Source organism: Notechis scutatus, chromosome 3 (assembly GCF_049901735.1).
Source record: "Notechis scutatus isolate UNSWTSFEM ecotype Mainland chromosome 3, rNotScu1.2, whole genome shotgun sequence".
In the NCBI taxonomy this organism is placed as follows: domain Eukaryota; kingdom Metazoa; phylum Chordata; class Lepidosauria; order Squamata; family Elapidae; genus Notechis; species Notechis scutatus.
The window spans coordinates 170,121,417-170,137,528 of record NC_142011.1 but is presented as its reverse complement, the minus strand read 5'-3'; the positions used below and the strand labels follow the sequence as shown (position 1 = coordinate 170,137,528).

At 38.5% G+C, this 16,112-nt stretch overlaps 1 protein-coding gene across 1 annotated transcript in view; it reads right to left on the bottom strand.

Annotated features, from left to right (window-relative positions):
* XKR4 (XK related 4) overlaps window positions 1–10,023 on the bottom strand; it is an 85,334-nt gene extending 75,311 nt beyond the window's left edge. The window contains exon 1 of the mRNA XM_026670302.2: window positions 8,821–10,023. Within this exon, the coding sequence (XP_026526087.1) occupies window positions 8,821–9,695 (875 nt within the window). The 5' untranslated portion in view covers window positions 9,696–10,023. The remainder of the gene's footprint in view (window positions 1–8,820) is intronic.
* Between the last annotated feature and the right edge of the window lie 6,089 nt (window positions 10,024–16,112).

Genomic DNA, 16,112 nt, shown 5'->3' with positions numbered 1-16,112 from the left:
AGATACATCCTTGATAAAATTGTTAATTTTGCATAGATAAAATAAAACTCTTCATACAGTAATGATTCTGTAGGCAAAGAATCAACCTGTAGTGATATACTCAATGAATACATTTCTAATTTATATTGACCTAATTTTTATTATTCTAAACTTTATTTAACCAGAAATTCAACAGTCCCGGAATCTATCCACAGTAACTTTCAAGAAATATGCTTGTTGAGTAATGACTGCAAGCATACTGAAAACAAGGTGAATCTGGTCTTTTATGTTCTAGTATTTGTCAGTCTATTATTAAAAGAACAGATTCAAGAAAAGTAGATAAAGTATTCTTCTACGGTTAATATAGATTTTATCATTAAAGATTAATTTATTCATTCATTTATGGTGGTTTCATTGCAAAATGTCTTTTAAAAATCCTTGGGAATTCACTGTTTCAGTGATCACCCCCCACCCCCAAAATTCCCCACACCTATTTCTATTTTCCAGATCTTTTATTTGTGGAAAGTTATGTACAATTTGTTTGTTTTTTGCCATACAAAAAAGACCTATTTTTTTACCGCTTACCAGTTTTCTAAGATATTATACCTTCTCACAACTTCATTATATGGTTCATTAAACTTAATGCTTTTATAATTCCCAAATTCCTTCAGTTCTACTGTGTTTTTAAAAACTAGTACTAAAGTACTAACTGTGCTTGACACACCTTCAACCTTTACACAATATGAATTACATTCTTGATAATTTTATAATGCAAGTACGCAATTTCATATAATTTGGCAATTATATCATGGTATATATGAAGACCTTTTTATTGACTATGGAATATCATTGACCTTTGTTATGTTAGTCTTTTCTTTTTACAAAATTATTTTTATTTTAAGCACCATTAACATGTATATGATACATGTGTTTTGGTATAATAATTTACAGTACTCAAGAGAAAAAGGATGGATTTTTCCATAAGTGCAGAATCCTCTTTTTCTCCCATTGATTGTTACAGGAATTGACCAACTGGTTCATCATTTGAGCCCAAATTTGTGGTCTGAGAAAGTGTCTGGCCCAAAATAATTGAAGATGGGTTTCATGTCTAAGGTGGAATTAGAATTTAGAGCTTCCTGGTTTCCACCCTAGTGCCTTAACCACTAGAACAAATTGGCTTTCTATCACACTGAACATATAGGGAAGGCTATATGTTTCTTAGTCAGACAGTGTATTACTTGTATACGTATGCTTTCTGAGATAAATTCCGACATTTACCATAATCCAAGAGTTCTTGTGCATTTATAGACACAACTGAATACTTCATCAAATAGGGTGATCTTTTTCCCTAAAATAAATGGTGGAAATATGTGAGTGTAATAATATTCTATGGCTACTTCTGATAAAATACAAAAATGTGGCCTTGGGAATGGGAAAGGATGAATGAACCATTAAGAGTCAGGGTAGAAGTTGAGAAAAGATTACTTGGGCCTGTAGCAGAGAGAAACTGACAAGCTTTCAAGATCCTGTTGTTATGCACCACAACAAACATGACTCCTCAAATCCCTGCTGCTTTTTTTTCCTGATCTCTTCTTCCTCAAAAAACTTATACTACTAGGACCTGTTTTAGGCATAAGGTAGTCCCAGCTGCCAAAATCAATTGGCTTACTACAAACTGCTATTCTGAAAATAAAACTTGGCTAAAGTGAAGTAGGACAAGGTTTACAATATAATCAACTTTCCTTTCAGTTCCTTTCCCCTCAGCTGAGCTCCACTTTCAAAATAACAGCCTGCAGGAGGTGCTGTGTTGCCAATTTCTCTGCAAACATCTGTGCTACACAGATGGATTTTAAAGTGTTATTTTCCTCTTTCAGCAAAATGCATTAGACCAAAGTTTAATATAGAAGAACAGATTTAGTCAGAGGAAAAGAAAGGTAACTTTCTTGTAATAATAATCTTTTAATAATCTTGAACTATGCCGCCTACAGTTGGACTTAAGCGTTGTACACAAAATTATCTGCTACAATGTCCTACCAGTCAATGACTACTTCAGTTTCAACCACAACAATACAAGAGCACACAACAGATACAAACTGAATGTTAACAGCTCCAAACTTGATTGCAGAAAGTATGACTTCAGAACAGAGTAGTCAATGCCTGGAATGCACTATCTGACACTGTAGTTACATCCTCAAACCCCCACTCCTTTAACCTCAAACTATCCACTATTGACCTCACCCCATTCCTAAGAGGTCTGTAAGGGGCGTGCATAAGTGCACCATCTTGCCTCCCATCCCTTTCCTATTGTCCCCATTTAATCGTACCTATTTTCTGTATTCTTACTCATGTTTATACTTATACCTATTATTTTGTAAGCGATCGACAAATCAAATAAATAAATAAATAAATAAATAAATAACTTCTTTTGTCATCATCCAAAGAACCAAGCCCCCAAATCAGCCTCTAGAAAGACCAGAATATAGAACCATTAAATATTCATGCTTGTAAAATTAGTGTTGTTCTGAGGCAAAGAGATTGGTTGGTATTTTCTCTACAATTAAATTGCTTTGTTAAAAATGTGTTATTATATTATTACTATCCTGCATTTAAAAAAATATTTTGGTCAGCTCAAGGCACTGAACATAACTAATACTCCTGCCTCATCTTTTCCCTGTGAGTTGGTTTGGACTGAGATAGTAAGTGGCCTAAAGTCAACTTAAGACTCTCCTGGTTTCTAGGTCAGCACCTTTACCAGTACCCCAAACTGGCTCTAAAGATGAATACAAGGTGGTTGAACTTCTTATAGCACTCCAATATTTACTAATATTAATTCATTAGTTATTGTGACTTTAATTTCCCCTTCCATTTTACCCAGGTAGAAGGATATAAATTATTGCTGTAAAGTGGAAGTCAAAATATCCCTGCAATGTATATTGGCTTACCACAATTAAGCCAATATCCTTAAGTATAACATACTTCAAGATATACCCTGTATTTCAATAATCTAGTTAGTCCAGTGATTAATATTATTCAGGGTATATCCTGCAGTGCGGTAAACTAGTAAACTCCTGAAATATAATTTATACTACAATATACCAATTACTAAAATCTACATTGAAGTTTATATTTAATATATGAACTTGAAGAACTTAGTAAAATGAAGCATCATATACGGGAGCAATAGAAAACTTCATAAAATTTCTGTGATTTGATTTGGGCAACTTACAGCATTGTAGATTTATACTGCAGTTGCTGTTATGCTGCATGAAATCACGCGCAACAATTTTAAAACTAAATAATCATTGTGTGTTGGTATAAATTGAAACTTCTGCTACTTTTTCTCATATAACTCTGAAGTGACTTAATAATTTGTTGCTGCCAAACTTGCCAAAATTATACTAGATAATGAACCCTTTGGTTACTTCTCACTAATAATTTATAGCACAGTATGGTATCATCCAATCATCATGATGGTGATATAGTTTATCTTCATTACTGATATATTGACATAATGGTTGGATGATGACATAGATGCCAGAAATCATCACTGAAGAAATGATATTTGCTGGCTGAATTGCAGTCTTGCTTTTAAATTTTGGTTTTCTTTCAACACGTATTGTCTGTGTCAATCAGCTAAGGTACTGTTTCAGTGATCAGAAACCATTTTCACCAGGAAGTTAGACCACCCTCAGTTTAAATCACACTTTGTTTAGTAATGTACAGCAAATGCAATCTCCGCAAAGAATTATTGTAAAACAGACATGGGATAAATTATTGGAAAGCATGAATCATTTGAATCAAGAGAGAAATAGAGTAACAATTACATAAAGCCCTTCCCTGCAGAAAAGGAAACTTTCTAAATTCCCTCCTTCCTTCTTTGTTATCAGAAATGCTGATATAGCAATATTTCACCCATTAAGCATTCTTAGACATCCTTGCACCCCTGAAGCTACAGTAATTGCAATTCACGTTTTGAGAGAATGGAGAAAATCAGGATGGAAAGAGGGGTGGAAAGGAACAGGAACATGGAATTGAAAAGAAACAAAAGACAAAAATGCCAAACAGGAAGGAAGATTTTATGATACAGCAGCAGAAATAACCAGGAGAAGACAAATCAGAACTCAGACAAACTTAGATGCGAAAGGGGTTTAGGCCAGGCCACTTGTCTATCTTAAGGTAGAGTAATACTAATACTACAACTAGAATACTCACAAATTACGACCTGAATTCAGCCCCTCTGATTTTAACCTTGCCCAGGAATACCAACCAAACTACAATGAGATCCTACTAGATTGGAACATGGACTTGCCTTTACAGTTAATTTAGACATTACTAAATGTCTAAATTAATAATTGTGCAAAATTATTTCCATTATAAAAATTATGCTGCTTCCAATTAATTTACAAACATATAAAGGCTTTTTTAAAAAGCAAAGATGCCAAAGGAAGCAATTATTTTATAAAGATTCTAGGATGCATAATGTGAGTGAATATGCCATTTGGAAATATAAAAAGTGTTACAAATACTTGGAATTAATGACTGACTTCCTAACCCCAAGCAACATTAGTGGTTTATTTCTTAGAACTAGACATTCTAGTAATTCAGAAATATCCAGAGGTCTGAGTCAGAGGCAGTTGTTTGGATCCCATTATCATTAGGAATAAGTTGATAAACTAAGATAGAACTTCTAAAGTTAAGTTCCCCTTAGAATTTCCCAGAAGTGCTTATTTATTCTCTTTTTAATATGAACTGAAACCCATTTTAAAAGAAGATTCTCAGGCATTTGATGTTTTTATTTTAATTTTGCTATATTTTATAATATTATTTTATTTAAAATTTTATTGAATTGTTTAATTATCTTGAAAATATTTTATTTTAAAATTTTTAATTAATTAATTTTATTTTTACATGGAATCATTTTAAGAATATATATTGGATAATACGAGATAATCAAATTCCAAGTGACTTAGACAAACATCCAGGTTTGATTGCCACAGTATAAAAAAGATGTTGAAACTCTAGAAAGAGTGCAGAAAACATCAACAAAGATGATTAGGGAACTGTAGGCTAAAACATATGAAGAAAGTTTGCAGGAATTGTGTATGTCTAGATTAATGAAGAAAAGGACTAGGGGTGACAGTGTTCAAATATAGCAGTGTTCAAACATCTAATAGGCTGAGAAGATGGCTCAACCTATTTTCCAAAGCACCTGAAAGCAGGACAAGAAGCAGAACAATTAATCAATGGAACAACTTGCCTCCAGAAGTTATTCTGTTATTCTGTTATACTCACTATCTTCATATGCATATATATTAACTGCACAGCTATATTATATATGGCAAAAATGTTCATCCTTGTATTCTTTCTAAAACACACACAAACTGGAATGCTGTAAGAAAGTACTGCTCACACAATACAAGATCTTTCGACTCTGGTTGAATTCTTTTCCTATAATTATAATTCATGCTGTAAGTTGGCTGGTTTCTGTAAAAATACTTTTCTTCTCACATCAGAAGTTTATAAATGTAATTGTGAATAATATAATGCTTGATACAGTATTATATTATAATTGAAATAATTGAAATAATGACAACGAATTGAAAAAACAATGACAATAAATTATTATCATTATTTACAGATATTATTCATTAATAATACCTGTAAATAGAAGTAGAATGACTATGGATGAAGAAAGCAAAGATAGTACCAATAGTAAAAGGTGCCTTGGGTGCAGTCCCAAAATATCTGAAGCACCACCTGGATACCATAAGTATCAGCAAAATTAATTTCCACTCAATTGTAAAAGGCAGCTTTACTTGAATAGCTTACATCTTGTAATGATATTTTAACATCATTAAATAACATTTGCTTATCCCAGGTCTTTGATAAGGACTGCAAAGGTGGATAAAAATGTAAAATCCAGTCTAAACTTCTGTCTGGTTGTGCAATCAACCATAATAATGTATGTATTATTTAAACATTTATTTAAATATTTTCAGCAATGGCATTTTTATTAAAGAAAAATGAATGTAGCTAATTCAAGAAAAAAATAATCAAATGACTTAAAAACTAACAAAATTAAAACCAATTACATATTGTATGTGGGAAGTTTATAAAGTTCTCCCAAACTGTAATTTTCAATGGAAGAAAAGAGGAAGAAGAAATATGTAATGTAGCCTTATTTCCCCTTTCATTCCTTTCACCCTGTGTTTTCAGTTGTACGAGTTGCAAGGTGGCTTTTGCAAAGATGACTAGATTACTAGATAGTTATTCATTCTTCTGGTGATTTTCCTGTGTAAAGTGTTTCCTGCTTTCCCTTGATGACTTACCAATTATAACAGAGTATTCTTGTAGATTTTCTACCTTGGTAGTGATTGGGCACTTTTTTCCATTTTCTTACCAACTTCTAAACTCAAAAAGAAATGTTAATAAATGGGACAGTTGAGTGAAGACACTTCAGAGAAATTGTAGTTTTCATTTGCTATTCCTATTAATGTTCACCCTTCCCCAATTTGTTTTAGTGTTTCCACTTATTTTTTCATCCTATTACTAAAGCCTTGTGGAAAATTCATCTTAAAGAGCTCTTAAAGAACACATAATCCCAATTCCATTTTAGTGACAGATAGAAAGATATTAGATGATAGATGATAAATGATGGATGGATGGATGGATGGATGGATGGATGGACGGACGGACAGACAGACAGACAGATAGAATTTCACCATCAAATTTAAACGTTTGTACTGCAATAATAAATTATTTCATAAATTAAAGCTATAACACTGCAAAGATACTTGGAAGTAATTTTTTTAAAGTTCAATTTTACTGAAATTATATTTGCAAAAGAATTATCAGCAAGATTAAATTTTCCATATAACTGACTGTCCATCATTTTCTCCAGTATAAATTGTCTTAATAAGAATACTTGTCTATAACAATGTATATATGCTTTTTGAAACTTAGTCACACATTACAATTTTGTTTCATCACACAACAGTTATGATGCTTGCCATTTTTACCAACACAATCATTTATAACCATCTCGGGGGGGGGGGGAATTGTTATTTTACAATTAACATAACTCCTGTACATACAAAATTCTTTTCATTTTCCACACATTAAATATTCACTGAGTGCCTGTTAATATTTCTGGATGAAGAGTAAGAAATAATGAAATCCTTACTTATAATAAAAATAAATAGTGCTGGCAGGCCTCAAAATTTGACCCAGATAATGTATTTCTTACCTTAATAAAAAACCAATAATTCTATCTTCTAATTTTTTAATATAGCATAGATATTGTATCTTAGTTTAAGTGCTTCCTTTTTCACTCAATTTTTCCTGAAAGCCCTAGTCTTATATTATAATATACACTTAACAATCCTACTTGGTACATCATTGACCTGTTTAATGCATTCAAACCTTATACGACTCCCAAGTTCCAATCCCCACCCAAGGCCAGGACACAGCAACAGCCCAGATAATGGCCATGCTTCCTTCGTGTGAGTGAATACAAGGGTGTGACCAACTTAATAAAAATATATTTTATTAAGATAGGTAGGAATAATACAAATAAATGTAGGTCTATTTTTAGAATAAGAATATTTTGAATTATATTCAGCATATAATGATAGCATTTTAGCTAGTATAGTTATTCAGAAATATTATTTTAAATATACCAGAATGAAAGTTTAATTGAATATTTGGTAACTAAATCAACAACATTAAAGCAATCTTTTGTTATCTTTAATGTAGTTCTTTATGTGGGTTTATAAATTACCAATATATTAGATGAAATAACCGTTTTCAATATCATTAACAATTGTTCAGAAATGTGTTTCCTATTCTTATTAAATAAGCATAAAATAGTTACAGAATGTGCTATGTGAATTATATTAACAGGAGGCATGCTGAATACAAAATAAAGATTTGAGACTTATCTTAGGTCATAATGCTCTAAACACACCCACACTCACACCCACTACTGTTTCTATGTAAAGAATAAAAATAACTAATAACTAATAATCCATCCATGTGCAGGATTTTTAGGATGCAATATACACTCAGGTTTTGGAGACTTTATAATGCTTCAAATTTTAGTTCTTCCTTATTCTAAGTATTTTGTATACACTTTTACAGAAGACAGGAGTTCAAAATCATCTGCTTTTAATCTATTTGTTTAACCATTTACAATGTTACTTTTAACCACACATAAATGTTCAGGAATAACAACTGTATCTTAAAACTCTGCTTCAGAGCACTACTTCACTATGAGCTGGTATCTCCTAAAGATGTTGGAGTTTTCTATGTGTTCTTCCTAAAACAAACATCAAGTTTTGCATTTTCTCTTAAGACACTGGGGTGATATCTATGCCTCTTTAAGCTAAGGTAAGACTGAAACCAACCAATCTCAGAAAGCAAGGAGATGCATCTCACACAATGCAATTCTCCATTGTGTGTTTCAGCTGTAAGTGACTCCATTGATAGTGCATTCTATCTGACTGCACACATAACCATTCACAGGGAATAGCTGCCTTGGCAAGTCAGTTCATGTCAATTAAAAACTACAGGCTGATACACACAGTTGCAACTTATGCACTATTGCATGAGCTCCTAACAGTAAAGTGAGATTTGCTGTGCCACATGACCCTCTCCCTCCACACTCCAATCTCTCAAGTCATCAATTATTTTAGGCTTTGATCCTGTAGGTGGCTAGAAGATAGTAAGTTTTGAGTCACCTGGGACACTTCTCCCCATCAGAAGCCCCCTCCCGAGTGTGTCTTCGCTGAAGCCTAGGTGTAGGGACTTCATAAAAGCTAGTTTGAGGAACTTGTGTCTTACCTCCAAATCTGCCCAAGCTGCAGGATGTGGATGAGAGACTGCATCAGCCAGATGCAGAAGGCGCAGGAGGCAGATCTGGTCTTGGGGCTTCGGATGCCGTTGCAGCCGTCACCTCCCCCTCCTCCACTGGTAGTGCTGGTCGCATTGGTGGTGCTGCTGTTACTGCTGTTAGTTGCGTTGCCCTTGCTGGCATTGGAGGCTTGCCTTTGTGGCGTGGCCGGCCGGGCCCCGGCATCCATCTCCCCCGCGGCCGAGCCGCTGCTCACCAGCAGTTTGCTTTCGCCGTGTCCGGCCGAGGAGGAGGAGGCAGGAGCCACCGAGGCGCTATCCTCGTTGCTGAAGTCGTGGACAAACCAGCGGAAGCTGAAGACCTGCACCGAGAGGGAACCCAGCAGCACGAAGAAAAGTGTGAGCCCAAACCACCAGCGCTGGCCTCGAAGATAGTAGTCGACCGCCAGCCAGAGGTCCGTGCCCACGTCGGCAAAGTACACGGCCACGGCGGCCAGAATCCAGAGTCCGTCCCATAAGGAATAGCGGCGCTGCTCCCTGCCTAGCCGCAGGCACAGCGACGACGAGCCTCCGCCTGAGCCCCGCGAGTCCCCGGCCGCCCTGCCTCCGCGGCGGCCGCAGCAGCAGCAGCAGCGGCACCCGCCGTTTCCACCGCCGTCCCCTCGACTCCCGCCGCCGGACTTGCAGCAGCCGCCGCCGCCAGGTGACTCGTCATCCTCGGCGCTGCCGGGGCCCTCCGCGCCGGAGGAAAAGCCCGAGGCCAGCGCCTGCACCGAACCGGAATGCTCCGAATTCTGCAGTGGCGTGAACGCCACCTCGCTGCCCTTCTTCATCTTCAGCCGCCCCCCGTCCGACTTCGCGGCCATGATGCGGATGGAAAGCGGCGGCGGCGGCGGCGGCAGCGAAAGGGACCCAGTCCGGGAGCACCCTTTAGCCCGCCCGCCCCCTCCCTCCCTCAGCGGACAATTCGCTCTCCTCCTTAGGTTTCCCAAAGACCTGCTGGGGCTGGGGCTGGGCCACGGGCTCCTGCAGGCGCTGCTGGAGCGCCGCCTGCCTGCAGGGAGCCCAGCTCACCCACCCAGCCCCGGACAGAAGCGGCTTGCTGAGCAGTCCTTACACCGGCACATCTTTTTCTCCGCCTGGCCCGCCCCTCTGCTTCAGCTCTGCTGCTTCTGCTGCTGCTGCTGCTGCTGCCGCCGCCACCCAGCTGACTGACGCCAGGAAAGAGGATGACCTCATCTCTCTCCCCCATACATACAGACACGCGCGCGCACACATACACGCGGAGTAGCCGTGGCGCCCGGAAAGGGGGCGTGTGTGTGTATGAAAGAGAAAGAGAGGAATCGGGAAGAGCGACGGTACTTCGGAGACGGTGAAATCACCCATGCAACAGGAAGGGGGGAATCTGAGGGGGCATCGAGGAACCTGCCGATCGGCTATTAGCTTGCGGAGAGGCGTGGTGTGTGCGTATGTATGTGGAGGGGAGCGATGTCTGTCCTGGAAGGAAAGGGGATTTTGCTCCCTCGCGGATAAAGAAAAGGATCCACTCGCGGTCAGGAATATGTGAGCAGTTATGGCTGGTATCTCAACAGATCTTCCCAGGAGCCTTGGTTGAGAGGCTGCCTGGAACGAAAAAGACAGGGAGGAGGAGGAGTATGAGCAGAGCTCTCTTAAACGGAGGAGGCCAAAGGCACCTAGGGACACCTTCACATCTGAAGGCACAAGCGCTTCCACTCCTTGCCTGGAGAAGCGAGCGCCTAATCTTCCTGCGGCCGCTCCCCTTTTCTCGGCGCTCTTCCACTCCGAAATCGATCGCAGAGGAGCGGTGCTGGTCGGGGGGCGTGTACCGAGGGCCCATTGAGAGCTGAGGGGGTAGGCAGGGGGCGGGTGGGAAAGCTCAGACGAGGCCGGGCAGCTCCTGAGGTGAGCTGGCAACGCAGGGCTCTCTGGAAGTTGGCGCTCCCCGGGGGCCACCCCATGGACGCAAAGGATGACGATCCCAGAGAACAGGTGCAGAGAAAAGGGATAAACGAGGCCTCTAGTGCGGGAATCGCTGGCGGCTTCCCGCCTTTGCCTCATTAGCACGGCCTGCTTTGTCACCCCAGGGCACGAGGCGGCAGGAGAGTCGTTAGCAGCAGGTGGTGAAAGGGAAGAGAGGCATTTCGCGTGGGGCGGGTGGCACCTCGGAGAGAACGCTTACCCTCCTCTTCAGTTTATGTGCCACGAGGCAGTGGCTGAGAAGCCTTTTTATGCTCAGCATCCTCTCTGCATTGGTAAGTGTCAGAGGCTGGCATTGGCACTGGAAGCAAGGCGGCTAACGAGCTTTCAGAAGGCTAGTGTCGCTGGAGTCCTTTTTTGGCTTAGCTGGAAGTGTCTTTCACATTACCAGATGCCCTTTCTGTCTGCCACAAAACCGTGTGGAATCTCCATTGATTGGGAATGGGACATTAGTATCAATGAAGTTCACTATGCTCACTATAACAGTACGGCCAGGGAAGATGAACCTCTCATCAGACGCATTTGACAGTTATGTGAGGCACAGTTGGACCTAGAACCTTATTTTTGATGGACACTTGCCTAAGCAAGTGATCTAAGCTAATGATCTAAGTGGTAGAGCCCACTGTAACTACATAGCCAAAAAGGCATTAAGAGTTGTTAACCTAATCCTACGTAGCTTTTTCTCTGGTAATATCACACTACTAACTAGAGCATGCAAAACATTTGCTAGACCAATGAGTATTGAGAATACATCTCATCAGTCTGGAACCCACATTACGTATCTGATATTAACACAGTTGAGAAAGTCCAGAAATATTTCACAAGAAGAGTTCTCCACTCCTCTACTCGTTGCAGAATACCTTATGCCACCAGACTCGAAATTCTAGACCTAGAAAACCTAGAACTACGCCGCCTTCGGTCCAATCTAAGTATAGTATATAAAATCATACATTGAAATGTCCTACCTGTCAATGAATACTTCAGCTTCAACCATAACAACACAAGAACAAACAATAGATAAAAACTCAAGGTTAATTGCACCAAACTTGATTGCAGGAAATACGACTTCAGCAACAGAGTGGTCAATGTCTGGAATACTCTACCTGACTCTGTGGTTTCTTCCCCAAACCCCAAAAACTTTAACCTTAGACTGCCTACTATTGACCTCACCCCTTTCCTAAAGGTCTGTAGGGGGCATGCATAAGCGCACCAACGTGCCTACCGTCCCTGTCCTATTGTTTCTTTTATTTTTAATTTTTTTATATGTATCCATGTATTCATAACTATGTTTTTACTTATACCTATTATCTTGTAAGCAATTGACAAAAATAAATAAATAAATAAAAGCTTAAGAGATGAAGAAGAAGAAGAAAAGAGGAGTTTCTTTCCCCATACTTGTGCTGTGATTTCAAGGGGCACAGAAAAGCAGGAGATCTCGCTCAGTCTTAAGAAAATCATGTAGGGCATATCATGACAGCTGACTTAAAATGGTGTGCTCCAGGCTGTGAGATTGCACAGGGCATGCCAGCATAATTTGCGCTCTCTCTATTCTCTGCAACTGTAGCAAGGCCAGTCAGGGGTACTATCCTAACAGTTTATTGAAAAGCAAGTTGATGTGGGACAATTCCTGGAAGGAGGACAAAGAAGAGGATGAGGAGAAATCTGCCAATTGCTCCCTATAATATTTTCTGAATAGGAGGCAAGTCTTTATGTACTGCTTTTTCTTGTGGATTGCAGGATCAAGATTATTAGAGGAAGGGAGAGACCTGGACCTTTCTTGTTCACTTACAGAGATTAGAACTACCTTGTGTAGTGGTTGTATTTTCAAAATCACTAGATAAAGTGCTTCAAGGTCCTAATATTTGGTGTTTTCTTGGATATAGTTTTGTACTGCACCTTTTCTGGGGTCCTGTTAATCCAGCATCATAAAACAAAATGGCCAAGGAGGGAAGTTGGAGGTGACTGGAGTCAGGAGGAGGCATGCTTGTAGAAGTAAAAAGAAATTGACAACAAACCCTTGGTAAATCCCAGCTTCTCTGACATCATACCCATGTGATTTTTATAATTAGAATAGCAGAGTTGGAAGGGACTTTGGAAGTCTTCTAGTCCAACCGCTTGCTTAGGCAGGAAACCCTACACCATTTTAGACAAATGGTTGTCCAATCTCTTCTTAAAAACTTCCATGTTAGAGCATTCACAACTTCTGGAGGCAAGTTGTTCCACTGATTAATTGTTCTGTCAGGAAATTTCTTCTTAGTTCTAGGTTGCTTCTTTCCTTGATTAGTTATATTCATTGCTTCTTGTCCTGCCCTCAGATGCTTTGGAGAATAGCTTGACTCTCTCTTCTTTGCTGCAACCCCTGAGATATTGGAACACTGCTATCATGTCACCCCTAGTCCTTCTTTTCATTCAACTAGACAAATCCAATTCCAGCAACTGTTCTTTATATAACCATTTTAACCTCCAGTCCCCTTGTTGCTCTTCTCTGCACTCTTTCTAGAGTCTTAACATCTTTTTTACATCGTGGCGACTGAAGCTGTATGCAATATTCGAAGAGTGGTCTTACTAAGCATTATAAAGTGATATCATTCCTTCATGTGGTCTTGATTCTATCTCTCCGTTAATGCAGCCTAGAACTGTGTTGGCTTTTTTGGCAGCTGCAGCACACTGTTGGTTCATATTTAAGTGATTGCACACTAGGACTCCAAAATCCCTCTCACAGTTATTACTATTGAGTGAGGTAACTCCTATACTGTATCCCTGCATTTGGTTTTTCTTGCCTAAATGTAGAGCCTTACTTTTTTCATCACTGAGTTTCGTTTTATTATATAACACCCAATGTTCAAACTTTCTGTCTGCTACTAAAGCATCATGTATTATACAAATAGCAAGGCATATACCAGATGAAGATAAGAAACATTACCTCCATAGTAGATCAGAAAAAAACCCCAAAGTAAAATGGCCTTGGCTTTGGATGAGACAAAATCTGTGTCATGTGAACATGTTAGAAATAATGTTCATGCTAAAATGAGGTGAATGTATAGAAGATCTTATAATACCATATCTAGTGGAAATATGGCTTTAAATCCATATTTAAATTTTAAATGCAAAGTTTAGTCTTCCAAAACACTTCAAAAGTTTTCAGAATGGGGTAGTTAATCCTTGAATATTTTATCACAACTATGCAGAAACTGTATGAAGCAATAAACATGTTAAGCACAAGGTTATGATGGTCTTAATTGAATGTTATGAAACTGACTGATAATTGTGCAATAGGATATATGTTTAATCTCTTTTCCGAAAGTTGCTTAAGATGGGTCTCCAGCCTTTTTCAAAAATTTGGAGGGTATGTTACATCAACAGTATTTTGCCGTGGACCCAGTCTTGTTCTAAGGTCCTGCCTTTCTCATACAACAATAAAAACAATGATATTTTTTCTACTTAATCAAGAGCCAGTTTGGTGGAGATGTTAAGGTGCTGACCTAGAAACTAGAAGACTGAGTTCTAGTCCTGCCCTGAACATAAAAGCCAGCTGGGTGATTTTGGGCCAGTCACTCACTCTCACTCTAAATCACTTTATAGTATTGTTGTTGTTGTAGTAAGAAAATAGGAAGAAGAAGGAGCGCTAAGTATATTCACTGCCTGGAGTAACTTATAATAAATGCAGAATAAAAGTCAAAATAAATATTAGACTGTAATAAAAGGATAATAAGCTCTGCTTCAATTGCCAGGCTTTCTTCCTAGCAATTTGGACAATTTCTTAGAGCTCCCATTAGCAATATTTCACAGAAAGGAGATTACAAAAATTTCAGTCAATCATTATTGAATGAGGTAATGTATAAACAATTTTTGGAGACAAAACTGTTGTGTCATGTATGTGTGTGTATGTGTGTGTGTTTTAAAGTGAAGAGATGCTGAATGCCTGTCATGTTTCTGACAGTAGAGATGTCTGCCCACGTTTTGATATTTGCTACTGGACTTACCAATATGCGAAGTTACTCTCACAATTGATCTTACAAGACATTCTTGAAAGACACTTTGGAAAAACATAAATTCTAAAAATGATTTTCATCTCCAACTTCTTGACATAAAGACCCTCATAAACATCTAATAATTCCTCTCTTTTGTCATTTGGGGATTGTGGGCACCATCTCTAGTGATGCTTACAAAGGACATTTTTAAAGTAGATTGTCATTTTAAAGCACATTTTACTTAAGAAGCCATATTAGCATAACCATTAGCAGGCTGATTTATCTCTTTCAATACTTCTTTTGTGTATGTATAAGTATGCACACATAATGAACATACATACTATAATTTAGGAGTTTATTTCCTTTAAACTCTTCTTTCCATCTAATAATTTGATCTTGCCACAACATGGTAAATCTCAACACTAAACACTGAGGATGCTGTGTAAGACCTCTGATTTTAGCTCTCACAAAAAGGAAAAAAAGGAAAAGTTTCTTAATGATTTTGTGGGATGGCTTGTTCTTTTAAATATAAGGGAAATTGAATTTTTGGGGGGGTTGGTAGACTTCTGATACCAAATAACTTGAATGATTTTGAATATCAAATATATGTTGTAGTGCAATTTATGACTGACCGAATTTCTACAAACTGTCTTCCACAAGTGATAAAGAATAATAAACTACTATGAATAGTTTTACTATATTAGAATGATTACAATCACACTTCTCATTCTAAAAGGTGCTTTTTCAAGAGGCAACTGGACTTTCTGTTTTTTCTTTGAGGACGTTTTGCTTCTTATCCAAGAAGCTTCTTCAGCTCTGGAAACATCTTCAAAGAAAAAACAGAGTCCAGTTGTTTCTTGAAAAAGTACTTCAGGGGCAACCATAACCTGATGACTGAGAATCTCCATAGATATTTAGCTATGCACTTTGTGACAAAGACCCTTTGAATGATGTGGGAGTATGAATGGATTTCTGTTGTGATTCCGGCATCTGCTACAGGTTTTTTGAATGACAGCTCCAGCGAGGAGGACTTATATGAATCAGCAAGTTCTAACGATGAGGAGGAGATGAATGCATTTGATTTGCAAGATCGGCTTGAACCTTCAAACTCCTCCACCCTTCAATTAGGTGGTCAGCCGGGAACGGGTGATAATGAGGAACCAATGATATCTTCAGGTGAAGAAGATGATAATTTGGATGATTGCTGGGTAGATGTCAGGACAAGACGTCTCCTGACAAGGAGGAACCAACGAGGATACAGTAGGAGAGCAGACCAGCAATTAGACTAATTAGTTACTCTATAAAGGGAGAGAT